Source organism: Ochotona princeps, chromosome 1 (genome assembly GCF_030435755.1).
Source record: "Ochotona princeps isolate mOchPri1 chromosome 1, mOchPri1.hap1, whole genome shotgun sequence".
Taxonomy (NCBI): domain Eukaryota; kingdom Metazoa; phylum Chordata; class Mammalia; order Lagomorpha; family Ochotonidae; genus Ochotona; species Ochotona princeps.
The window spans coordinates 52,882,921-52,910,915 of NC_080832.1; the positions used below are offsets into that span (position 1 = coordinate 52,882,921).

Genomic DNA, 27,995 nt, shown 5'->3' on the forward strand with positions numbered 1-27,995 from the left:
ACCTTGTGCTCAGCAGATGACCTGTGGACATAGTGGTGAGTTCTCAGGCCATGCAACGGGCCCAAACCTCCATTGGATATCTTTACAAAGGAGCTATCTTCCATGGAGGGGACCATGAGCCCTGAAACCACAGTAAGACCTGCAGTGTTGATGGTCAGGGTTCGCTCAAAAGATCTGAAGTAGTTCAGGACTCCTAAACAGATGCGCTGAAACACAAAGAATGGAATCAGGACTCTGCCCTTTGCCTAGCCCCATCCTACTAGAAGAGACTCTTGGGAGCGGTAGGGCAACCCTTCTGTGGAGCAAAGAGCACACCCCTCAAGGAGTGATTTCATATGAAATTCAGAAACAACAGCAAACACATAAATGGGCATTGTGGCTGGACTAGCAAGAAAGCACCTGCTGTGGGAATCTGATTTGTCCTAGGTTGTTTCCTGGAAGTTTGGTCCCCAGTATGGTAACTGGAGAGCCAGTAGAGGCTTTATGCGGTGGGACCCAGTGGAGGTGAAAGCGTTACTCTTGGAAGGTGTTAATGCAGTTCTCATGGACCACGGTTGGTTCCTTGGAGAATGAGTTGTTGTCAGAGAGTGGATCTGACCCCTGAATCTCTTTCTGGCTTCCTGTGTTGCCATGCAATCTATCCCTGTTGCACCCTTCCACCATTGGTGACATGGTGAGGCTATTAATCTGGAGGCCCTCTGCAGAGCCGCGCCAGTGCCCTTCCATGCCCTTGAACTTCCCAGACTGTGAGCTAAATAAACCTCCTTCCAAGTTAACCAGCCTCAGGCATTTTGTTATAGCTACAGAAAACAGACAAATATAGCCCCCCTTTCCTGACAACCAGATATCACAGATGCTGAAAAGCAGTGCACAGGGCCACCCACCTGCAGCTCCCTGATCCGCAGGTGGTGCAGGTACAGAAAAGACAAGTAGGCCCCTCTCATCAGGATGGATTTCCCACCACTGGGCTCAGCCCCGTCATCCAAACCCAGCAGTTGTAAGGTCTTGGCATAGTCGTATCTTGGGTAGGCAGGAAAAATATAATAAAGATCTTTCCTCTCAAAGGGGTTCAGAAAATTCATATATGCCAGTGGAATAACATTTCACAACAGGTACTCTTTAAAAAGCTGCACTGAGGGAGGGGAGGGAAATAATCACTCTCCAAATATAAAGAAGAAATTTCTCTCAGTAATTACTCTCGTTAAAAACAAGGTGTTGGTGTCAAATATTAATTTAGTTGTCTGACCTGTTTTCACAGCCTTGCTTCCATTTTGACTTCAAATGTATTCGTGTTAACATGTAAACTACATATTAATCAGTCGCTCAACTCTCCCCACAGCATTTTAATCTATTTCCGTGAGTCACAATAAAATGATTTAATTTTACCCTGTCTCTTTTTTCGACTTGAGAGGCACATCATCACCACGTTGGCAGAAACTTCTTTGAACTAGCTCATTTTCACTTTGTTCCATTGGAAGGTCATCATCTTTCGTGTTTTCATTCTATTAGAACACTAGCATTAGTTTAATCACATAAGCATTTGCAGTATTATTAACAAACCAAAGCTCAGTCATCCCAGAATTAAACCTCAAGATCTAGAGCAAGTGTAGACAAGTAAGTAGAAGACCATCCTGATCCAACTCCCCCTGGCAGGTGATTGATCTAGTGGTTAAGATGTTCGCTGGGTTGCAATGTCCATAACCCATAGCAGAGTACCTGGGTTTGATCCCTGACCCTGCTCCCAATTCCAGATCTCTGCTTCTGTACACTCTGAGAGGTGCTAGGAATGGCTCAAGTCATTGGGTTTCTACCATCCACATGGGAAACTCACATTGAGTTCTGGCTTCTAGCATTGGCCTTGCCCAAAGGCCATTGTAGATATTTGGGCAGTAAATCAGAATCAGCACATATCAGCTGTAGCTCTCTGCCTCTCAAATTAATAAAGGAAAATCTGGATTTATATTATAAATTAGGTATTGTTTTTTATCTGAAAGGCAGAGTTAGACAGAAATGGGGAAAAAGACAGAAAGAGAGATAGAACTCTCACATCCATCAGTTCACCCCGCAAGTGGCCACAACAGCCAGAGCTGAGTGGATCCAAAGGTAGCAGCCAAGCGTTTCTTCTGGATCTCCCACCTGAGTTCAGGGGCCCAAGAACTTGACTCATCCTCCATTGCTTTTCCAGGCCATAAGCAGGGAGCTAGATCAGAAATGGAGCAGCTAGAACACAAGCTGATGCTTTATGGGATGCCGGTGCCACAGGCAAAAGCTTAGCCTACCATGCTATGGTTCTGGCTCTAATGATTGCCCTTCACCTCATCAAGACTTTTATTTTGTAAAAGTACTCACAGCTCTTGGATGGCAGCCACCCCTCCCCATCTTTTATGTGATTCCTGTCATAGAAAGTGATGAATACACATATTTTTCAGAAACATGCATGCTTGGAATTTTGAATCTCTCTAATTGTTCTTATTCCACAGGACAGAGATCCGTGCAGTAGAACCCTCTGTCTGTTGATTGGCTCTAGGCTTTGGTCTCTTAAGAACTCAAGCCTGTTTCCATACTTGTAACTTGGCATAATAAAGGAAAATGGTGATGAGATGCTGTGAGAATTCAGTGCCAGAACAAATCTATAGCCTCTATCTGACATCCAACAGGTGCTCAACATCCTGGCTCCCCCAGCACAAACAGAGGCCAGTCATCCCGTAGGATCTCTCATGGAAGTGGAGGTTTACACTGTGTCCACAGACATCTCTCCTGATACTTGGAATGATACAGTCATGTACCCCAGTCTCACGGAAGCCATGTAGAAGGTTCCGGTTTGTCTGCCCTGCCCCTGTCCCTTGGGGCAGAGGCTGCTTAGTCTTCCTCTCTGCCTGGCCTTGGACATCCGTCCTTAGCAGGTGTTCTCTTTCAAGGTGCACTAAGTCCCACACAAGCATTGAGTGGCACTGGTTGTGGACAGAAACCCCATGTCTGGGTGACCTGTAGGCTAACAGTTGGTTCTTGGAACTCCAACAAGCCCTATGGTAGAAACTGCTGACTGTTCCCCAGTAGCTGCTCTCCTCCTTTTCTCTAGGGATGAGATGGTGGTCGTGGCTACCCAGACAGAGATGGCATTCTCCGGCCCCTCTTTCAGTGAGGGCAGCCAGGTGGCTACCAGAACAGGAGTGCAAGTGCATGTGGCTGCTTCTAGGAATGGTCCTGAAGAACATCTCCCACCCCCACTTGCCACCATGCTGCTTTAAACATGGACATGGCCACTCAAACTCCAGCTCAGAGCAGTTGCTATTCCAAATCCCCATTCCTGGGGATCCCCTCCTCAAAAGCACAGTTGACATACCAACTCTGGACTGCCCACCTGCAGGACTGTGAGATGAGAACAGAAGGAGAAATTCTCACCTTCTGTAGCCCTCAATGTTTTGACCAAGGCCCAGACTGCCTGCATTTGAATAATACAGTCCTTGAGACACTGGTATAGGTGGCCAGACTCCACAAAGGGCAGTAGAGCAGGGAAATGTTGACAAGAATATTAGAAAGAACAAGTGGGAGGGCACGTTGTTCTGTTAGGGCTCATTAACTGCTGCCCATTATGCGTGTGGATAAAGTCAGCTCCTGATTGCCCCAGGTCATCAGTGTGCACATCAGTGCATGTCTGGGCAAACTTCCCAGGACTGGAAAGGACACTGGGAGGTGACATGGTGCTCTCTTGTATCTTAAAACAAAAACAGAAGATTATCACCCCAAAGTGAAGAAAATTATTACTGTTGACAATCCTTGGGAAGCATGAACTTCCAAGGGGAGTTGTGGGTGTTGACAATGAGAACGAACTTGAGTGAGGGTTCTATGGAACCCTTCATTCCCTGGCCTGCAGTGCTCTCAGATGGCATTTCCCATCACCCATGTGGTCCCAGGAGGAGTTATAAGTAACATCTTTTCTCAGATGTGATATTCTCAGCTGCTTCTCAAATGACCCAGAAAGGCACAAAGAGGAACAGAAGGTCAAGTTACAATGAAGGACATTGGAAGGAGTGACTGGGCCAACCACAAAAGTACTGGCTGATGGGCAGATAGTCAAGAAGGAAGGAAAGGGCACAGATGGACTGGGACAAGAAAGAGGAAGGAGCCCAGCTTCTTCTGGGGAACAAGAACCAAACACAGCTCCCCCAAGAAAACTGTATAGGAAAGAGCCAATGCTCAGGAGTGAGTTTCCCTAAGGGAGTTAGAGACAGGCAGGTAAGCACAGGGCTGCCCTAGATTCACCAAGTCAATGCCAGCAGTGGTGAACATCCGCCCTTCCCAGGTCAGTGAACCCTTTGACCTTTTTCTGCCTCTGCCTGCGTCTTCACCAGCATGGCTAAGTTTCTCGCGTATGTTGAAATTGAGAGATCCCCACTGATTGAAAATCTTTCTCTTTTTTTCTGGGATGTCATCAAAAATAATGAATTAAGAAATAGGGTGGGAGGAGTAATTAGAGAAAAAATTAAGTCTGGTATGCATTCCCCAGTGCCTAAATTTGCAGGAAACAAAGATGAGAATATAGATGGAATATTAACAATACTGTTGTTATTATTGTGGGTTGCACAGCAATAGGTGATATTTCTTTTCTTTTTAATTTTTTGTCATTTATAAAATTGTCTGTGATAAATATTTGCCATGATTTTTTTTCCAAAAAAAAAAAGTTTGTTTTTTAAAGTAAATGTGGGTTGGGCATTTGGTTTAGTGGTCACATTGCCAGCCAGGATGCCCACATTCCAAATCAGAGTATCTAGATCTGATTCACTCTGTTTCCAACTCTGACTTCCTGCTCTGTGCCTTCTGGGAGGCAGCAGGTGATGACTCAAGTGCTTGGGTTCCTGCCACCCACAAGGGAATCTTGGGTTTGGTTCCTAGTTCCCAGCTTTGGACCAGCTCCACCCTGCACTGGGGACCCTGAGAGGATGAACCCACAGATGGGAGTACACTCTCTCTTTCTGCCTGTCAAATAAATAAAACTGATGCTTGAAAATGTCCAGGCCACAGAGAGAAGAGGCCAAGGAAATAGATCTAACACTGCTCTGTGACTCTGCAGCCTGCAGGAAGTGGCTTCTGCCATTCACTGCATAAAGTTAAACAGTAGTGAGCAATGAAGCCATATATCTTGGCAAACACAATGATGATAGCTACATGAAAGGTCAGAGCACAGCCATACTAACAGAGAGCTGATTTCCTGGGGAATGACCTGCAGCTCAGTAACCTGATCTCACAGTACAGTTCAGAAGTTTCCATTACAGGCCCAGCTGGAAGGCCATTCTTCCTGCTGAGCAGGGCAAGAGTTGCACAATTTTTGCCTTTTTGGTTCTTTTTCAAAGATGTCCAAAATCTTATTCGGCTATGTATACATGGTCCTTGGTTAGCAATTGTAAGATCATTTGGCATTTGTTCTTTATTCCCCAAATTCCACATCTCTAGCACATCTGGAATAAGAGTTATACGTTAAAGAGAGAGGAGACAGCTTTGTATGCAGAGGTGAGTAAAAGACCCACCCAAACTGTGATAACATTGCAAGCATCCTCAATGTCCAAATACATTCAAGATTGAAGTGGCTGGGGGACAATTGGGACTCTGATAGGTGGCTGGTGGGAGACTGATCGAAGGCATCTTGGCCGGGTCTGTGAAAGCTTTTCAATGTGTCTGTTCTACTCCAAATCTTGTGTGCATCTACTTTCAAGAAGTAAACGTCCAAGACAATTCAGTCAGCAGTTTCTGGTAACAGGGAAAATGGCCCCCAGAGTCCATGGACATTGCTATGCAGACTTCAGTGAACAAGGAAATATTCCAAAATGTTTGTGGGGGCAAAAAACAGAATAAAAGGGAAGTTTGCTTTGGTGCAACCAATGTTTGAAATCTATGCAGATTTTTCCTAAGAGGCATTGCCTGTGCACTCTTGGAAGACCCTTTGTCATCAAAAAGCGCAACGGAAACAGATATTCAAGGCATACTGCTGTGTGGGAAAGCAAGTTGCAGGGAGACATATCATTTCTACAGACAACTAAAACACGAAGTCATCTTATATATGTGTGTTGCATTGGGACATGCATATGCATGGAAGTGCAGGGAAAAGCCTGGAGCAGTTAGAGTGTTTCTTTCTCTTGGAGCAGATGGGAAGGCCCAGCAATCGGGGGAAGGATAACCAAGCAAGAGTTATACTTCACAGTTGTGGTTGAATGTTTTACAAGAATCTGTGGGGCCATGCTAATCTCCTCTGTATTGTTCCAATTTTAGTATATGTGCTGCCGGAAAAAAAAAAAAGAATCTGTGGGTCTAAAAATTCCTTCAACAGAGGCCAGCATTATGGCATTGCTGGGAAAAACTGCTGCCTGAGATGCCAGAATCCTATACGGGTGCCAGTTCAAGTCCTGCCTATTCCACTTTCCAACCATCTCTGGGCTAATGTGCCTGAAAAAAAGCAACAAAAGATGATCCAAGTCCCTGGGCTCTGCTCCCAGGTAGGAGACTTGGCAGAAGCTTCTGGCTTCTGGCTTCAGCCTGGTCCAACACCTGCCATTGCAGTTATCCGGGGAGCAAACCAACAGATGGAAGATTCTCTCTCTCTCTCTCTCTCTCTCTCTCTTTCTCTTACTTTCAAATAAATGAATTTTTGAAAAAACATCCTTTAAAACAAAAATGGTAACTTCACATAAAAGTGGAAACCATCGCTAACTTCCAAGCAAGCAAAATTGTCATCCTCAGTAACGTCATGTGGATAAGATGTTCCTCGGAGAAGAAACAACCAGGAGAGTATGGTGTCCCTATGCTGCTCCTTGTTATCCAGCTCAAAACCTTGGTGTCATGTCACCACGGGAAACACACCAGACGAACTCACATTGGGGGACATTCCACAGGCTTCTGGCCCTTTCTCCAATCAAAGACATGACAATCAAGGTAAGATTGAGCAGACGTGACAGAGGAGGGCAGCTGTGGCAAGCACAGCAATGAATGTAACATAGCTCCTTGGCTAGGATACCAGTACAGAAAGAGAACATTCATGAAAGAACTGGTGGCACCAAGGTTCAGTTGAGCCTATAGGAATGACCCAGTGCCAGTTCCTTCAGCCTATGCTTCACGCTAACAGCAAAAACTTGATGTAGGCTGTAGATGGGAGTTCTTTGTTCTCTCTTTGCAACTGCTCAGTAAATCTCAAACTTTAAGAAAACGAAATTTTTAAAATCATCCCTCCCCCAATAGGCTGGTTCTGTGACATAGCAAGTAAAACCATGACCTGTGGTGCTGACATACCACAAGGGTGCTGACTTGAGTTCCCACTTCCCATCCAACTCCCTGCTACTGTGCCTGGGAAAACAGCAGAGGATGGTTCAAGTGTGTAGGTCCATGTCGCCCAAATGGGAGACCTATAAGAAGCGCCAGGCTCCTGGCTTCGGGCGGGTCCAGTTCCAGCTGTGGTGACCATTTGGAGAGTGAACTAATGGATAGAAAATCTCTCTCAACCTCTCTGTCTCTCTCCTTAACTCTGCCTTTTAAATAAGCAAAATAACTCTCTAAGCAAACCAGCACTCCCTAAAGAAAGGTTACAGGTGAACAGCATTCTTGAGAAGCTATCAGAAACTGTTCTAACTTTTTCTCTCAGAGCCAAGGAAGTGGACAGTCCCTGGAGACTCCGTTTCCCTGGCGCAGATGGCCTTATGGAAAATTCTCAGTCACATGGTACTGGTTGTCACTGGCCATCATCAGAATGCTGATGGACATGCAGATGTTAAGATTCACACTTGACTGCTACAGGCTTGCACAGCACTAACAGACTCCTGCCACTCCTCCCAGCTGCCACATTTCTTCAGCCTAATCTCATCCAATTTGTAGTCAAATCCAGAATGGCAATATATTGCCACCTGGGACTCTGACATAGGGTAAAAATGACAGAAATACTTGAGAAGGTCACAAATTAACACCCACAGGAAAAGGTGATTTAAAAAAAAACGGAAAATGCTGGCTATTGCCTTGGAAGTTCTTCCCTTAAACCCAGTGTTGCTTTCTGCACTAGGCTGCTTTTCACTCACTAAGCTTCAGCTTAAACATCACCTCTGTCCCTGGCCAAGAGACCTTGCCTGACCTCTCCATTACAGTGTGTGCCTCCTACTCCAACGCCTCACTGTCCTCTACCCCACAGCATCCATATATTCGAAACACAGATTTCCTTCTTGGCATACTTGTTTATTGCTTGCTGTTATCAAGGTCAAGGACTAGTTCCTGCTTCACTCCCTAAGACCAACACAGTTCCTGGCACAAAGGCAGTATCTGTGTTAGAATCACCAAATGAATGAATGAGAAACTGAAGAACTTTCATGAACGCTAAAACATTGGGTGACTGGTACACATGTCTTTGTCTCCTTCTACGCCTCACCCCTGCCATTTGGAAATCTACAGATCCTCTGAGTCTCTATGACACATCTTGGCCACACATCAACTCAAACATATAATGCTCGCATGTGACTCCCTTTGGTCAATTCCAAGTTTAACCTCAATAAGTCAGTGAATAGCCAGAGCAGGTGGTTTCTTTTCTCTCACCTCTTCTCTTTCCTTCCTTTTCCATTTTTTACATTTCAACAGGTGTATCCACAGTAGGCTATGGGAAAATCCCAGACTGCATCCCACTGGTCCCTGTCTACTCACTTGCTCTGCAAGTAAAAGGAAGCAACAAAGAAGGGCTGGGCGAGGGAAGGCAGAAGCCCTTTATCCTTTCACTTCCACCATCACATCTCATGTTGTCACCCTCACTTAGAGCTTCCTGCCACTCAGCACCTACCACAGCCATCACCTCCACTCTCCCCATATGCCCTCAGCTTTTTTTTTCTGCCATCGTGGTCCTACCAAAGTTACCTCCTCTGTTCGCCAGGTGCCCACTGGCAGTGCTACCCTCAGTCACACCACGACCTCATGGTTCAATCTCAACCACAGAGCTCCTCATCTCTGGCTCTGTATCGCCTCTTCCCTCTCCCTCATTTCCATCCTCCTGTGAAATGTATACACTGTCATTCAGTGAATCTGTCTCCCTTCGGATGGACCTTTTGTTTGACCCCACTGCTTTTGTACTATGAGTAAAGCTGAAATGAATGGTCTTTCATATCTAACAGAAAAAGAACTTCCATACATACAATGCAAACCATAAGAATCATGTACCTGTAACCTGGCCCTGTGCAAGGATTTCTACAGGCCTGATTCCTTGGCACAGAGCCCTACCTTGCTGCCTTTATTTACTTTGGGATAACTTCTGACAACAACTCCTTGGTAGCTAAGGAAGGGCTTCCATCTCAAAACCTGTTGAAGGCCCTCAGCTTCCAGCAGCGTTCACACACATGTCCATCAAGACTTGGCGAACTTGAGCACTGAAAAGCTTGCTTAGCCTGTGTGCCTGGAAAGTGCAGTAGTTAAGGGTTGGCGTTATGGCATAGCTGGTAAATCTCATGGCATCTCATAGGGTACTAGTTCCAGTCCCAGCTGTTCCACTTCCCATCCAGCTCCATGCTTGTGGCTTGGGAAAGCAGTAGAGGATGGCCCAAAGCCTTGGGACCCTGAACCCACATGAGAGATCCAGAAGCTCATGGATCCTGGCTTCTGACTTTGGATCACCTCAGCTCCAGCCATTGTGGCCATTTGAGGAAGGAACCAGCAGATGGAAGATCTTTCTCTCGGTCTCTCCTTCTCTCTGTAAATCTGCCTTTCCAATAAAATAAATAAATCTTTAAAAATCAAAAGGACATGCTGGTTGCTTCCTCCTGGCATACCTGGTAGAGGCTGATGTTGCTGTACATATTCTCCCAGATTTGATCATAGCTGCACTGAGGCAAACCCTGGGAAGTCACGAAAGTTGGGTAGTGTGGAATCAGCATGATGGTCTTTGCAGCATGATTGTGGAGCACCTGCATTACTCGCTCAGGGTCAGAAATCTTAGGCAGAACAGAGAGGAGAAAGAAAGCATCATTCCTTATTCTCCAGTCACATGTACATATGGATGATGCCCTAGCAGGGCTTATTCAGTTACAAAATTAAACTCAACCACCCTGATTCCCAGTTACAGCCCTTTATGCAGTGCTATAGATGTTTCAACTGTACACAGCAACTCATTTAAAACTTCACGATACTCCCTGCCCTGCAGGCAATAGTAGGTGCTCGCTCTCAAACTGTTGCAGCATCAGTAAAGAGAGAAACACTCAACAGCATTGGCCCAGCCCCAGTGGTTGTGGCCATTTAGAGAGGGAACCAGCAGGTGAAAGATTCTCTGTTTCCCCTCTTCTCTCTGTAACGCTGCCTTTCAAATAAATAATTTTTAGAAATCTTTTTTTAAAAAATGTTCCTTCTGTTTTTTTGAGGTTAAGAGTTGATGACCCCAGATTTGAATGTCTACTCCAGTGATACCATTATCATTAAGTCATTTCAGTATCACAACGAACCTCAAAGATGATTTATTCTAATCCCTGTCAATAGCCCAGCAGCATTTTGGGTAGAAGCAGAAAAATGTATCCTAAAATTAACACAAAATGGGGACAGTGCAGTGGCACAGCTGTCTACCTCCCTGTGGCAGTGGGATTCCATATGGTCATCAATTCAAGTCTCAACTGCTCCATTTTGCATCCAGCACTCTACTTATGGCCTGGGAAATCAGTAGACCCTGTATCTACATGGGAGACCCAGAAGATGCTCCTGGCTCCTGATTGGCTCATCTCCAGCCATTGTGGCCATTTGAGGATTGAACTAATAGATGGAAGATCTTGGTCTCTGTCTCTCCTCTCTGTAAATCTGATTTTCCAATAAAAATAAATAAATCAGCTCAGCTTTGGCATTGTAGCCATGTGAGAAGTAAATCAGTCTATGGAAAACCTCTATCTCTGTCTCTTCTTCTTTCTTTAAAATTTACCTTTAAAATACAAGTAAATATATCTTTTAAAATATACCAATACTATAAAAATTAACACGAAATATCGAGGGATTGCAAAGACCTGAAACAACTTGGAACAAGAACAAAATTTAAGAATTCACAATTCCTGATTTCAAAAAATATTACAAAGTTAGAATAATTTTAAAAAGCCATGGTGACATGAAGACTAGCAGACAACATTAACCAATGAAATAGGAAGCAAGCTCAGAAATCAGACTTCATGTGTGTGGTAAGCATGCCAAGTCCATTCAATCAAAAAACCCAGTATCTTCATCATGTGACATCAAGAAAATGTGACATGAATACACAAAATCCTCAATACACTGCTTAAAAATTCAACCAGAAAAGATTAAAGTCAGATGTAAAATCTACAACTCTAAATGTATTTGAAAAAAAAATAGAGGGAAAATTTTGTGATGTTGGACTTGGCAGTGATTTCATGGTTATGCTAGCAAACACCCAGGTAAAAAAAGCAAAAAGGGACAAACTAGACTACATCAAACTTCAAAAACTTGCTCATCAAATAATCAATATTTTGAGAAGGTAACCAATAGCATGAGGGAAAATCTTGGCCAATTATACATGTGGTAAGAGCTTAATAGTTAAAACACATAAAGAATTCCTATACTCTAACAGCAAATTAACTAAAAAATAATCCAATTTTTAAAAATGGTCAGAGAGGCTGGTGCAGCACATTCAGCAGCCTCCACTGATGCCAGCATCCCTTATGGGTGCCAGTTGAAGGCCTGACTGCTCCGTGCTAATGGCCTGTAAAAGCAGCAGAAGACAGTCCAAGTGTTTGGGTCCCTCCATCTACGAGGGAGCTCTGTTTAAACTTCTGGCTTCAGCCTGGTTCATTCTTGGCTATTGTGGACATTTGAGGAGTGAATGAACAGATAGAAGATTAATCTCTCCCTTTTTCTTCAAATAAACAAATACATTTTTAAAAATGACAAAGGACTAGGCAGGGATACTATGCCACAGCATCGAAGGCAAAGGCTGAGACAGGTGAGGGGCTAAGCCAACTGGGTCAGAGCAACCACTGGCACCCATGCAATCTAGGGCTGGGAATAGACTCATTTGGGGAGCTATGAGAATATACCCTTACTAGGCTGGGATTCCCACGGGAGGGTGCGGGGGCTGGAGTGGGGGCTGCATTCTGGTCTGGATATGGCTGTAGTCTCCCAAGCACAAATGTGGACTGGGGCTGGGCACACCAAGCTGGGCTAGACGCCTTCACCATCTGGCTGGCGCTCTGGAGAACCTGGGTAGATGTAGGACGGACTAGGCTGGGTCTCTGAGCCATGTGTGAGCAGTGTCTGGGAATGGACAAGCCTTGGCTGGGGTGAAATAGCCAACACCAAAAACTGGAATGGAATGAAGGCCAGCAATGAGGGCTGATCCATGGAACCACCAGTACACGTAAGACATGGTATAGAGAGAGGTTCTGAAGGAGGAACTTGGGAAACTCCTCTGTCGGAACACAGCCCCTACAGGTGAGCACAAGAACCATGACATGGAGCAACCCAGACCAGGCCAGAGGAAGATACCCACCATCATACATATGGCATAGGTAGGGGACAGACCAGGCTGAACCCATTCACATCACCTGCTGGCGAATCCAAGTACCAGAATAGAGTGTGGGTCAGGCCAGGTTAGGTCACAACACAAACCAGTGCACATTATAGAATGCCAAGGTGAGGTGAGACATACCAGATGTGGTTGCAGCGCCCAAACAGCATATGTGAGAACCGGGAGGGGGGTGAGGAGGCAAGGCCAGCAGGGAGAATGTGGGCTCCCCTGCCGGACAACCACTCCCACTGGAGAGCATGAGTTGGGATGGGGACAGACCAGACCAGGCAGGGCTACAACACCTGTGGGCCTCATGTGAGCTAGATTGGGGAAGGGCCAGATTGAGCTGACTGTTCCAACTGGTGCAACCAAATTAGAGTGGGTGAGAGTTGGTTGGACTTTGCCACATCATCAGCTGGCAGAAGCTGGCACTGGGGGCCAATTCTGTTAAGTTAAATGCCAGAACCACCTGGGGAGTGCACAATCCAGAAGTTGGAGTGGCCTAGTAGGGAGATAGTGGGCACCTCCCTCGTGGGTAACCACTCCCACTGGAGAGCACGAAACCAGAACAGGGGCAGGGGTGGCTAGACAGAAAGGCACCTGCCAGTATGTGTGTGGGCTGGATAGCAGGTTGGTTGGGTTGAACTAGGCTTCAATGCCCATTGACAAGTAGCAGGGCTAAATGGGATGTGGGACAGACTGAACAAGTCTGCGGTATAGTGGCATGCATGGGAACCAGAATAGGGAGCAGGCCTGGTGGGGGTTATGGGAGTCACCCCAACTAGGCTGCAGCTCCCACTGGTTTGTATGAGGGCTGATTATGAAGTGGGTAGGATTGAGCTGGACTACAACACCCATTGGTTCAAGTGGATGACAGCGCTGGAAACAGAACTGACCCAGCAAGTGCAATGACCAGCATGTGCATAAGCTGATTGGGGCAACAGACTGTGCCAGACCCTGTACTGGCAAATTCACACAAGAATCAGGTTTGGGATTTTCTCAGATGAAGTTTCTTTGGAGATCCCTCCAACTGAACTGCTGATCTCAGAACCCCAACCATGAAGAGACTATGTCAGCCAGTGGATTCTGAATAGGTTCCACTGCGATTGGAATGGCAAGATTGGCAGCAATTCAGACCTATTGAACTATCAAAACTGCTTGAGCAGGACCCTCGGGGTGTGACTCACATTGGGGACCTGGGACGGGTGGGAGACTGGGTGGGGCTTTTCCCTTTGTTTCTCCCATGACCCCAGATACGGGGGAAAAAAATGATATTAGTGTGGAAACAATGGTATTATCAACTTTCCTGTAGCCCTTGACTCTTTGTACCCTAATCAAATAAGTAAGATTATAAAAATTAATTAACTAATTAATTAATTTTTAAAAAGAAACTTGGAAAAAATGGACAAAGGACTTAAAAAGACATTTCATCAACACCTATGCGCTGCATGTGGACTAGATCAGGGAAAAGCCAGGCTGGGCTGATTATTCCTGCAGGTGCAAGCATAAATTAGAGTGGGTGAGGGATGTTTGGGCATAGCCGCAGCATCAGCTGGCAGAAGCTGGCACTGGGGACTAATTCTGTCAAGTCAAATCACAGAACCACCTAAAGAGTGCATAAACCGGGACTGAGAGACCTGGGAGGGAAAAAGTGGGTTCCCCCTTCCTGGGTCACTAGTCCCGCAGGAGGGCATGAAAACTAGGACGGGGGCTGGGATGGCTAGATAGAGAGGCACTCAACAACATCTGTGAGGGCTGGATGGTTGAGTTGGTTAGATAGACCTAAGCCTTAATACCCATTGACAAGTACCAGAGCCAAATGGGATGGGGGGACAGACTGGTCTACTGCTACACATACTGGCAAACCAGGGTAGGGGGCGGGCCTGATGGGGATTATTGTGGGTCGCCCCGACTAGGCTGCAGCTCCCACTGGTTGATGTAAGGGCCGAACCAGACTGGACTGCAACACCCATTGGTTCCAGTGCAACTCGGGACCGAAAACAGAACCAACCCAGCAATTGCAACCACCAGCTGATCGGGGTGATGGACTGTGCCAGGCCCTGTGCTTGCTAGAACATACAAGAATCTGGTCTGGGAATACCTCAAGGTTTCTTTGGAGATCTCCCCAATCGAACTGCTGGACTCAGAACTCCAACCAAGAAAAGACAGAAGACAGAACAGGTCAATCATTCATCTCAGCTATATGTTGGCAGCGAAATACTGGGCAAACAGAGACTTTATGATGGACCATATCAATCAGTGGACGACCTCATCGAGCGAAACTGGCCGCGATTCATAACTGGTGAACTATTTGAGCAAATATCTCAGAGCATGCCCCACATCCGGGACTTGGGGTGGGTGGGAAAACGGGTGGAGCTTCTCCCTCAATATCCCCCTTTACCTCAGATACATGATGGAAACAATATGGACATAATAGTATTACGCACTTCCCTATACCCCCTGAACCTTTTTTTTTTTTTGTTCTTTAACCGTAATTAACTATGTAAAGATTGTCAACAACCATACAATAAAATAGATTTAAAAAAAAAGACATTTCATCAAAGATGATATAAAATGGTAAACCAGTAAAAAATATATAAAACGAAAATGTGAAACTGTGCTCATTCTCTTATAAGCAAATGTAAATCAGTACCCCAGTGAGCATATGATCTCACAGCCACTAAGACGTGTATTATTTGGGGTGGCATGATGTCTCAGTTGGCTAATCTTCCACTTCCAATCACCAGCATCCCATACGGGTGTTGGCTCATGTCCCACTGCTCTGCTTCTAATCCAGCTCCCTGCTGGTGGCCCAAGAAAGCAGTGGAGGATGGCCTTGGGACCCTAAAAGAAGCTCCTGGCTCCTGGCTTCAGATCAGCTTAGCTTGGTTTATTGCACCCATTTGGGGAGTAAACCACTAGATGGAAGATCTTTCTCTCTGTGTGTCTCTCCTCACTGTAAATCTGCCTTTCCAATAAAAATAAATTAATTTTTAAAAAGATGCCTACTATTGCACAAAGAAGGGAGAGGTGTGGTTGGGCATGGTAGCTAAGATGCCTGCATCCCACATCAGAGTGCCTGGACTCAAGCCCCAGTTACTCTGCTTCTGCTCCAGCTTCCTGCTACTGTGCATCTTGGGAGGCCACAGGGGCAGATCTGATAACTGGATACCTGCCATTCATAAAGGAGACCTCGATTGAGTTCCAGGCTCCCAGTTTCAGCTGGCTCACCTGGAGCTTTCTCTATTTGTCTTTCTTCTTCCTTCCTTACCTCTAAACTATTAAATAAGTAAATAAATGTATAATAGAAAAAAAAGAAGAAGAAAGAAAATAATTGTTGATGAGGATTGGCCAAATTAAAACCTTTAGACACTCTAAGTGGGATCTTAAATGGTGCCAAGTACTGTGGAGAAAGTACAGAGTTTCCATCAAATATTAAAAATAGAATCACAACATGATGCAACAATTCCACTTCCGGGTGTACAGTCCACAGCAGGATCTTGAGGAGATATTTACACACCCATGTTCATGGCAACCTCATTCACAACAGTCATGAAGCGGAGACACAAATATCCATCAGGAGACAAAAAGGTCAACAAAACGTGGTGTGTACGTACAATGGAACATGGAAACCGTTACTAAGAAGGAGATTCTGACATATTTAGAATGCCATATTAAGTAAAGCAAAATAGTCACCAAGAGACACACACTGAATGATTTCTGTAATATCAGGTGTTCAAAGTAGTCAGCTTCATAGACACAGAGAGCAGAATGGTGGCTGGCAGAGGCTGGAGGGCTCAGTGACTCTGAGATTCTGGTTTACAAGGTAAAAAGGCTCTGGAGATGCACTGTGTGACATGAACACATTCAATGACACAGAACAGTGCTTCCCCTGGGAAACTCATGTCTTGTAGTTTTCACTGCAGTAGAAACAAGATCATCTCACGCAAAATGTTTGTTTCACAGATGAGGTAAGTTCAAAGAGCTTCCATGATCAGATCAACCTCACACAAAGATGTGGTATTGAAACTGCAGTAAAACCCAACTCTTTTGACAACATTTTCTTCTTCCCTTGAAAACTAACAGGATGCTTAAAGCTTAACAACTGTATTGAAACATTCCAAGTGAAGGCTTCATAGTGAATCCAAGCCAACATTTTTTTTCAAGTTGAAAGAAACATCCATTTTGTATAGGATGATTTTTAGCAAGAATCTTAGCTATCAGGGAACACCCTTTTCATGCCTTCAGAAACTTGGCTTGCAGCTGCATTAATACATCCGTTTTTCTCTGCTCTCTTAGTTGCATCAGAAGTTTCTTTTGCCAAGGATCACATTTCAGCTTGATCTAGGAGCAAAGGTCCATGTACAAGCAAACACTAAAGTTTGCAGACCCTCTGCAGTGGACTCTGTCCTTGGTGCTGAGAGTTTGCTGGTAGGGTTTGGGCAAGGGTCTGTGGCTCTCACACTTCCAGGACTGCAGCAGCCATTTCTTGTTAGTGCCTGATTTGTAGGATATAGCGGTTTGTCCTGGAGCTACACTGCAGAGCCACGAGAAGCAAGGGCCCCCTCAACCCATCCGCGTTGCACCTTGCCCATGCTTTGCGATCAAAGGAAGTCATCCACAGACTCCTTGTGATTGCTCCATTTAAAAACATCTTTCTTATTAACTCAACTGTACTTCAAAAATTACTTCTTGGGTGGCAAGTGCCATCAACCTGTGAGAATTTTCCAATGCATATTTTAGCCTTAAGCTTAAGCCAAACACCTCCTTGACATCTACAGTTGAATGCCAAGCCTAACAGTCTAAAATGGGAAAGTGCTCCATTGCCCCAACCCTGGTACTAGGAGACATCTTTGTTTTTTTTCTATTCCATTAGTCTTGTTTTGTGTCTGTTGGACTTTGTCCCTCCAAAGCCCCTATGTTGACAACTAGCCCATCTCCCCCACAAGGTGATGGTATTAACAGCAGAGGGCTTTTGGAAAATGGATCAATTCTAAGGCTGGGAGGAGCCATCATGAACAGGGTTTGTGTCCCCAGCAAAGAGGCCTGAGAGAACTAGTTTATTTCCTCCACCACCCCAGGACACAGCGAGACATTCACAGGCTATAGTTCACAGGAGGGCCTCTGACCAAACCTGACCATGCTAGTACCCTGAATTTGAACATGTCAGCTGCCAAACTGAAGGGACTAAGGCGACCATAAGACTTTTCTCCCCTTCACAACATGATCAAACCTCACCCTAGGAGGATTCTGTGCTTGCAAAATCAACCTGGCAGCACTGTCATGGTCATTAATAGATACATGCAGATTTTGGAATATCCGGCCCACTCACTGGGCATGCTTCCAGCTAAGGCTTCATGGGGCGGCCTTCTGCCTGTCTGGTTTCTGCTCCCCTCCTGTGGATAAAGTGACTGCCTTGTGACTTAGTGCTACAAGTTTCACAGCTTTGCGCTTTTTGTAGACTATTTCACCACTGTAAATGGTTCCCCTACTTAGTGCAGCTTAGTGTTCCGAACCCAAACAGGCTACAATGTGCCTAGACAGAAAATGCATGCTTTAGGTAAGCCTCCTTCAGGCGTGCAGTTATAGAGCCATCTCCCATGAGTTTTATATTAATGAGCCATTTGTGTATATTAAATAATAGCATTTTAAACAGAAACATACATAAAGCAAGGTTATAAATTGGTCAGCTATTTGAAATACTGTGACCTGAGGTCAATACCTGGGTCCAGCTCCAGGCACCAGCTTCCTGCTAATGCACCAAGGGAGGCAGCGGTCATACTCAAGTACTTGTGATCCTGCCACCCATAGGAGAGCCATGGGTTGAGCTCTCGACTCTCAGCCTTGCCCAGTCATGCCTGGCCTTTGGGACACTGGAAAGTCAGATAGCAATTCTATGTCTGTTTGTCTTTCTCTCTACCTCTTAAATAAATAAAACATTTTTAATAAGCAAAATGTTGTGACTGGAGACATAAGAATCCTAAACCAATATTTTCCCTAAGGGTAATGATTCAGCATTTGTTAGATCAGTGTTCATGGTGGCTTTCTAGAACACAACTACTTCAAATAGTGAGAACTAACTATTCACAGCCCTGCTCAAAATTATGTGCTTTAATCTGCTTACTCATGTTTTATTTGTGCCTAACATACAGTGTACATCCCTGAAGTAGATTTTGACTAAAAAGTCTGTTACACCTTTGGATATGCCTCTTTGTTCTTGACAAATCAAGAAGAAAGTTTTGATTGAATTGAGTGGTACAGAGGCAGTCAGAGAATGCCCAGAGAAGGCAGATCATCCTAGCTAACTCCAACACAGAGTCAAGAGAGCTGGAAAATCTGGCCGGCAGTACAAGACCAAGTTCTTGAGCAGTCTCCCCTGAGGACAGGGAGCTAATCTCTACCTGGTCCTCCAGGGCAGTGAGGCAAGGGCACAACAGGGACAGAGAGCCCTGGGGCTGCCAGGTGGGTCAGTAAGCCTGACCTGGTGGAAGGACAGAGTGACACAGCTGACCTTCCTTCCCGGGGGCACTTTCACCACAGGCCCCTTACCTTTACAAAGGGAATCCAGTTGGCTTTCTTTTTTAAGGCCAAAGCAGGTGCCGCCAGACCAAATTCTCTGCAGTCACTCTATGAGCCTCATAGTCTGGAAACGTTTGCATTCTCTGTTGTTCCATGAAGATGTTTGGAAATTTGTGGGAAACCTGAACAAGAAGAGAGAAGCGTGGCTCGGACATCTGCTGTCTTTGCAGCAAATCCATTAAGAGGAACTAGCACTGATGACTGAATTCTTCAGTTGCACTAACCATGCTTCAAATGCCTGATGGCCATGGGTAACGAGCAGTCAATATGTTGTTCAGGCACAGAGCTTATCCATCATGGCTAGTCTACAGCTGGGATGGCAAATATTTTTTTTAAACATTTTAGCCTTTCCAGACCTGAGGGTCACAACTGCAACTAAAGCCCGCCATTGCAGTGTGAAAGCAGCCACAGACAAATAGACATGGTCATCAATATGGTCTGAATATTTGTGTCTCCACAAAATTCATGTGTTAAAATCTGCATCTCCTGCAATACTGGCATCCCATAGGGGTACCAGTTCATGTCCCAGATGCTCCACTATTCATCCAGCTCCCTATTGTTGGGTGACATGGGAAAACAGAAGACGGTCCAAGTGTTTGGGCCCTTGCCACCCACTCGGGAGACTCAGGTGGAGTTTTTGGCTCCCAGTTTCTGCCTAGCCCTGCCTCCATTGCTGCAGCATTTGGGGAGTGAGCCAGCAGATGGGAGATCTCAGTCCCTCTCTCACTCTTCCTCTCATTCTCTGTCTCTCTGCCCCTCAAACAATAAATCAACGAATTGCTTTTATTGAAATAGAAACTATGACCATGGAGGAGACACAGGATGTTCTTTGGGAACAAGGTTGCTCTGCTTTGGTGCTCTGCCACATCTAGCCTCTTCTATCACTGATCGTATATATAGCCTCCTTTGCTCCACTGTATCCTTTCACTTGGGTTCTTTGCAAGTGAAGTCTATGTCCCTTCTTGGCTCTGCTTCCCACACTACTTGGGGATGATGAAGGTGAGGACACTCCCAGTGAGGCCCTGTGCTGAAGGTGCTGCTGCAACACGGAAAGCACGGCAAAGGCGAAACATGGTCAGCTTCAAAGAAACCACAGGGCATGCTATCATCGATTCCAGCTTAAGGAAAGAAATAAGCCTGACCACAGAGTGTTGGAACAAATACAAATGCAAGTGCAGCCTCAAGGTCAAGAGATGGTAATTGAGGAGACAGTGACTACTTGTTACACAAAGGTATGGCATCCCAAACATTCAGATTTGATTTTTGACTGGATCATTCAGTTTGACATTTCCACTCAGTGTGTGTGTCTATAGATATACATATGTATGAATATACTTGCAAATAATTTGCATCTTACGCTAAGAAAATACCTTTTAGTGGTCGAACGGCTTACAAAACTAATTTGTTACTAAAAACCTGGAGCTGTCTCCTCAATCCAATTTTTCCCTTTGAAACAAAGCTTTTGACCATGCAAGCTGTTAAAGGAAGCTCAATACAGTGTTACAGCAGAGCAGCCTGCAAGGCTTTGAACGTAGTGGCACAGTGTAAACTCTGCAAGGGGGCACTTTGTCAATGAGAACCAGTGCAGCACATTCTGAGAACTGGAAGGCTGTAGACCCCCGTTCATTCCACCATGAAAACCTGTTAAACCTTGGCAACATTTACACCTTCTGCAGTCCACTATGCCTCTGGATTTGCTTTGGAGGGTCCCATGACTCACACCAAGTCCTTCCCTAAGAGCCAATCTAAAATTCCACCTGTTACTGTTTTATCTTTTCACACTAGAAACAACAGTTGCAATTAAAATAGACAGTGCTTGCTAAATACCACTGATTTCTTTCATGAACACTTAGATCTGTATTAAGAAAAATACAGCAGGGTCGACGTGCATAGTGCGTAAAGTTACTGCTTGCCTTGCTGGGCATTGATTGTTCCACTTCTGATCCAGATCCTTGTGAATGGCCTAGGAAAAGCAGTTAAAGAGGATCCAAGTATTTGGGCCTCTGTCGTTCAGATGGGCGACCCTGATGGATCATGGGGCTCCTGGCTTCTGTCTCATTCAGCCTTGGCCATTGCAGCCATCAGAGCAGTGAACCAGCAGGTGGAAGATCTCTCTGTCTCTCTTGGTCTCTCCCTCTCTCTCTATCTGATTTCAAAATAAGCAAACAAGTCTTTAACTATAGATGGAGTACCAAGGAAAACAGTTGCATTTTCTTTGCAGCATCCCCGAGCTCCTCCACGTCACAGGGGATGTGGAAATGGGCGAGCAGGTTTCTCAGCTGAGGCTTCAGGGCTCCTGCTTCTACTGTGTGTTGGGGCTGGGCACCAGCAGGCTCCATTCTCACCGGCCCTGAGAAAAATCCAAAGCCAAGCACATCAAGACCAATGAACACCAAGCAGGAGGAGAGACCAGGAAGCCTTTTGAGAGCAGCAAGACCTCTGCTGATAGAAGTACCACCTGCTCCTTGCCTGGCCTTCCTTGCCATAATTTTCAGTCAACACCACACCCAACCAGGTGAGTCTAACAGGTGCTTGCCAGGCTATAGTAGCAGATTTGTAGAATGATCCCATGGGGGAAGCACTGGTAAATGTGGAAAATGGAGAATATAAATTTGCAGCACACAAGAAAGGGGTCTTCATCTGGTTTCATAGGGCTAACTCCCACTTATCTCAGTCCCCAGGTGGGAATCCTGATGTTTGAGAAGTCTTGGTGGAAATCCCACACTTAGGGCTGGCTGCCTCTCCCACAGGCTCCTGTGAGACCCCGAATGCTGTCCAAGCAAGAATGCAGACCAGAGGAGAAACCTGCTCATGTTTCTGAAACACTAGGTAAGAGCAGCAAAATTGTACTGACTCAGATGAGGAAGTTAATTGAGAACTGGGACCTTGGGGATCACTGATTATGAAGATCAGTTAGTTGAGGCCCAAGGAGCTTCCACTCGGGTTCATGGTGAGGCCTGGAGCCCAGCACAGGTGACTTCAAGGCCATTTTTCCCCCTGTTTCTTGACTGTCTAGATATAAAGATAAAGGTAGGGGCCAGTGTTGTGATGCAGTGGGTTAAGTCATCATTTGCATCACCAACATCCCATATGAAAATGAGGGACTGAGGCCCAGCTGCTCTGCTTCTCATCCAGCCTGCAACCAATGTGCACTGGGAAGGTCCTGGGCTCCCGCTGCCTGTGTAGAAGACTCAGATAGAGTTCCTGGCTCCTGGGTTCAGACCTGGATCTTGTGGCCATTTGGGGAATAAACCAGCAGATGGAAGATTCTCTTTCTCTCTCTCCACTCTCTCTGTTTCTGTCATTCTGCCTCTCAAGTGTTTTTTTTTTAAAGATTTATTTATTTTATTACAAAGTCAGATATACAGAGAGGAGGAGAGACAGAGAGGAAGATCCTCTGTCCGATGATTCACTCCCCAAGTGAGCCGCAACAGCCGGTGCACGCCGATCCAAAGTCGGGAACCAGGAACCTCTTCCAGGTCTCCCATGTGGGTGCAGGGTCCCAATGCACTGGGCCGTCCTCGACTGCTTTCCCAAGCCACAAGCAGGGAGCTGGAAGGGAAGTGGAGCTGCCGGGATTAGAACCGGCGCCCATATGTGATCCCGGGGTGTTCAAGGCGAGGACTTTAGCCGCTAGGCCACGGCGCCGGGCCCAAGTGTTTTTTTTTTTTTTTAGTTGAAGACAAAAATATCTAAGAGAAACACTTGGTTTTTTCCCATTAGCAAATAAAAACACTTGTTTATTTCAAAGGTGTAACTTTGGTATATAAAACAGTGCATGTACAAAGTCACAATTTCCTTCTCTCATCTATGTTGTCCTGGAGGAAATACTGACCGTTTCTGACCTGAACTGCTTGCTGGTGTCCGCAGAGCCAGGGGCTGCAGAACCCTGGCTGTCAGGGTTGATGTCATTGGCGCTGACCTTCTCACTTTCACAACCAACCTCAGGCAGAACCTCAGTGACTTGACCAGCATTGAGGGGCTAAATTAAGAGCTGGGTCACATGAGCTATCACCACCCCCTGCAGAGCTTGGCCTCCATCCCTGTCTGAAGTGGATCAAGCACCCAGAGCAGACAAGTCCCTGTGTCAGGGGCCAGGGTGACACAGAGGACAGGGCCAACCCTAAAGAGTCCATAGTGTGCATGTAAGCAGGTGTTCACAGCACTGGGTGACATGGAGAGGTGTACTGAATGTGGAGTGTGGGCCAGGTGTGATGGCTTAGCGGCTAATCCTTGCCTTGCAACTATTGGGATCCCATATGGGTGCCAGTTCATGACCCAGCTGCTCCACTTCCCAACCAGATCCCTGCTTGTGGCCTGGGACAGCAGTCGAGGACAGCTCAAAGCCTTGGGACACTGCACCCGTGTGGGAGACCCGGAAGACGCTCCTGGATCTGGATCTGCTCAGCTCAGGCCATTCTGGCCAGTGAATCAGAGGATGGAAGATATTTCTCTCTGTCAACCTGCCTTTCCAATAAATACAAGTTAATCTTTAAAACAAACAAACAGACAAACAAACAAACAAACAAAAAAGCAAGTAAGCTTCCCAGGGGAAAAGGTTTCCCAACAAAGAGGCAGTGACTGCTGCTTTGCTGTTTTGTAGAGCATGTAGAGGAGTATGGAACTGTCTCGAACCAGAAGACAAGTGTGAGAAAAACATGTGCTAACTGCTTCCCAGGGCGGGCACTTGGCTTCCACATGCCTGCAGGTGGTAGTGGACTGTCCGCAGAGAGTGCAAGTGGCACACGAGCCACCGTGTGTAGATGGTTAAGTCTTCCTGCATTACTAACAGAGGAGGGTTGGGTCTGCCCAAGAGGAAGTTTTCTCGAGCCACAGACAATCTCTCAGCTCTCTGAACGGCATCATGGTACTCCTGCGTAATGTAGCCCACTTGTTTCTGTGTAAGGGGGTAACAAGGACAGAGCTGTGTGTTAGCACATCTTTCTTATTCTCTGTACCAGTTGCTTCCAAGCATAGCAGGATGCTGTTTAGGGGCTGGAGAAGTTACTTCTTGCATGACAGAGTTCCTCTGGTATTCTGAACTTGACGAGGGACGCAGGATGTGCCTATGGGTATTTAAGAATTGAACTTGGCTTCTGGGCTGTTTTAACTATGAAAAGAAATGCATTTCCTGTTGCACCAAACATCTTGCAATTTTTTCTTAAAATCAGGAAGCCCTATCATCTGCCAGTGGTGATGATAAGCCAGAGGGTACTCACATCACTTCCTTTCCCATCCCAGGCTGTGATTTTAAACAACTGGCAAGCTCATGGGCTATTCAGGCTCGCTGTTAGAGTATCCTACCTTATAGAGAGGATAAAGCTGCTCCATGATCTGACTGTCCCAGCAAAACTTCTTCCACCTCAGCATGTGTAAGTGTGCACTCTGAGCCAGCTGGGCGATCTTCTATGTGTAATGCTTTCACAACAGCAAAAACAAGCACTTAGCTCAACTCAGATACAGCAGGAAGAATGAGGAGTTTTAAGAATATGAATGCTAGGTGAATCAGTCCGATTGCTTCAGACAAATGTATTTTTTCTACAGGTAGACCATAAAATGGAGAAGCCCAGTTCAAGACATGATTCAGACATTTCTTAATCTTTATGATCTGCTGCTGAGCCTATAGATTGTAAGCTCATCTATCAGTCAACAATTTTAATACTGGCATAAAAGTCTGGCATGGTATCTGAAGCTGAGCTTCAAGTTTTGTGGTAAAAATGAGCTCAAGTTGCTACCTCTGACACCAGTATTCCATATCAGAGTGCCTGTCTGAATACCACCTACCCAATTCCCCATCTGACTTTCTGCTAAGATGCTTTAGAAGCAACAGGTTGTACAGGGAGACAGATCTTCCATTCACTGGTTCACTTCCAAAATGGCTGCAATGGCCGGAATTGAGCCGATCTGAAGCCAGGAACTTCTTCCAGGTCTCCCAAGTGAGTGCAGAGGCCCAAAGATTTAAAACAACCTCCACTGCTTTCCGAGGCCATAATTAGAAGGATGAATGGAAAGTGGAGCAACTGGGACTCGAGCCAGTGTCCATATGGGATGCTAGTGCTATAGGTGGGAACTTAGCCTACTATTCCCAGCCCCAGGCAAAAGCTTTCTGAGGGCTGACACTATCCTAGTCCATGCCGTATCACCCTGAAATTCTAGGACAAGAAGCAGCTAGTGAAGATTCAGTCATCAGTGTCTTTACAGTGAATTTGCCCACAGTGTAGTTCTCTAATAAACACATTACAGAAAATCCTGCCCTCACCAAGTGATACACCAGGAAGCCAGCCTTGTCCAAACCTTTCTGCTAAATTCCAGATGTGTTTCTCAAGTTGCAAAAAATGACCCTTACCTGCAACAGAAGCAGAGGTAGGTTTTCCTGCGTGCACTCTCTTCTTAGGCAGCTCTCTAGCTCCCTCTACAGGTCATTTGTCTGAATAACAAGAGTCTTGGCCTTGGCCACTTAAACCGAAATTACCTGAATTTTAATATTTCACATCAAGGAATTGTAAAACATGAAACATCACAAAAGCGGACATCTCCAAGAACATGACTGACTGATATGATACAACAAGGAGCTGCATACTGGGCTTGTTTTTCTAGTACTCACTGTCAAGAACATCAGCAGTTTGTCGGTAAAAACAGAATTTTCCTGATGAAAGTTCCCAACATGTTAACAAAATGCAGTTCATTCTTGCATGGAATAGCCCACTCTCTACTCACATGTAGGATGTTTCTTAGTGTTAGTTCCCATTCTCTTCTAAAGTAAGAAATGTCCTTTGGTATTTGAATAGAGCTGCAGAATGATAATCAGAGTAGAAGCTGCAATTAGGGAAACTGAACCAGGGCAGGGGATGGGTGGGCCCTGGCTAGTGTATGACATCGCACCTGCCTGCTTATAAGTAGAGGTATAAAATCACTTAAGTGTTCATTGAAAATGACCATAATGGGGGCTGGCATTGTGGTGAGGCAGATTAAGACAGCAACTGCAATACTGGCATCCCACATGAGCACCAGCTGGAGTGCCAGCTGCTCCACTTCCAATCCAGCTCCCTGCTAATGCTCCTGGGAAAACAGTGGAATACAGCTCAAGTGTTGGCAAGCCCTGCCATCCATGTGGGAAACCCGGAAGAAGTTACTGTTTCCTGCCTTCAGCCAGCTATTGGCAACCATTTGGAGAGCGAACCAGGGGATGCAAGAGCTCCGGTCGCTCCATCTCTAATTCTCTGTCTTTCAAATAAATGAATACATCTTTTTTTTTTTTAAAAAAAAAGATTTGTTTGCTTTCATTGGAAAGGCAGATTTACATAAAGAAGGAGAGACAGAGAAGAAGATCTTCTTCTGTCCACTGGCTCACTCCCCAAGAGGTAGCAATAGTCTGAGCTTGGCTGACTCGAAGCCAGGAGCCAGGAGCTTCCTTGGGGTCTCCCATACAGGTGCAGGGTCCCAAGGCTTTGCGTCATCCTCTACTGCTTTTCCAGGCTACAAACAGGGAGCTTTATCGGAAGTGGAGCAGCCAGGACAGAAACTGGCACCCATATCGGATGCCTGTACTTGGAGGTGGAGGATTAGGCCGTGGAATCAACACTCTGGCCCTGAGTATATCTTGAAAAAAAAAAATAGGGCACGGCGCAAAAGCATAGCAGTTAAGGTCCTTGCTTTCAACGTGCCAGGATCCCATATGGGTGCCGGTTCTAATCCCAGCAGCTCCACTTCCCATCGAACTCCCTGCTTGTGGCCTGGGAAAGCAGTTGAGGACAGCCCAAAGCCCTGGGACCCTGCACCGGTGTGTGGGTGACCCAGAAGAAGCTCCTGGCTCCTGGCTTCGGATTGGCTCAGCTCCAGCCATTGTGGCTGCTTGGGGAGGGAATCAGTGGATGAAAGATCTTCCTCTTTGTCTCTCCTCCTCTCTGTATATCTGCCTTTCCAACAAAAATAAATAAATCTTTTAAAAAAATAAAGATGCATATAGTGAAAACAATGCGTGTTTCAAAAAAAATTTATAACAAAACAAACCTATCGTTTAATTCCATTTTCCCATGCAGGCTTGGAAGTCCATTTACATCGTATCACAGTGTGTTATGGAGGCACAGGAAGGCCATACTCTCCTATGTTTGCTAAAACTCCTTCTGGGCCAAGAGCTCTCTTTTCCCTACAGGCCTGTGGTCTTCCCTAGCACCCTGGGCCTCCCTCCACATGGTGAGAAGTCTGTGCTTCCCATTCAACCTTATTTCTGACAAGTACTGGCTTTCTCAGAGGGCATCTTTTCTCAGTTGGCACATGACACCCGTACCTTGTCATTGAAACCCATTGCTTTTTATTTTGGTATTCTTGCTGAATTGCCTAGGGATAAAAATGACCCTTAACTATCTAATGCAGAATTTTCCAGAAATGCTTCTGAGCAAACTTTCTGCTTCAGAAAGACTGTCCCTGGGGGAACTTGCCTAGCGGAAATGCCTCGTGGCCTCCTTATGTGCAGGAGGCAGGGGCTGTGGGCCCCAGGAGGAGCCCAGCTCACCGCCCAAGGCTTGGCAGTGCTGGGAATACATCAGGACACTGATGCAGACATCATTTTGTCAAGATGGGAGTTGGCTCACAGGGGCACTGGCACCTCAGCAGGCAGTTCTGAGACACATGGCAGGGAGTATCTAGAGAGCTTAAAGAACTGTAGGTTTTAACCTTTGGGTTCACACTGTACACAGGCCCCACAGCTACATCTTAACCATGACACTGCTGGCTTGCTCACTTGCCATTGCTTCCCCAAAGAAGCCAGAGTCCTATGGGGAGACAGACAGAGAACCACCAGTCATTCTGGCCCAGCAACTCTGAGAATGCATGTGTCTGATCCCGCCTCTGCAGTGGAAGAGAATGCCTTTCCTGTTTTCACTCTTCATGTCTTGGCTGTGATGGAAAACCAGAG

The 27,995-nt window shown here is 45.8% G+C and overlaps 1 protein-coding gene across 1 annotated transcript in view; it reads right to left on the reverse strand.

Annotated features, from left to right (window-relative positions):
- The window catches only part of CCDC162P (coiled-coil domain containing 162), a 181,281-nt gene that overhangs the window by 150,063 nt on the left and 3,223 nt on the right, over nt 1–27,995 (reverse strand). The window contains 11 exon segments of the mRNA XM_058669314.1: nt 3–206; nt 885–1,058; nt 9,780–9,941; nt 16,745–16,846; nt 19,052–19,113; nt 19,116–19,203; nt 21,274–21,431; nt 23,750–23,978; nt 24,386–24,499; nt 25,428–25,537; nt 25,795–25,871. Coding sequence (XP_058525297.1) covers nt 3–206; nt 885–1,058; nt 9,780–9,941; nt 16,745–16,846; nt 19,052–19,113; nt 19,116–19,203; nt 21,274–21,431; nt 23,750–23,978; nt 24,386–24,499; nt 25,428–25,537; nt 25,795–25,871 — 1,480 coding nt within the window.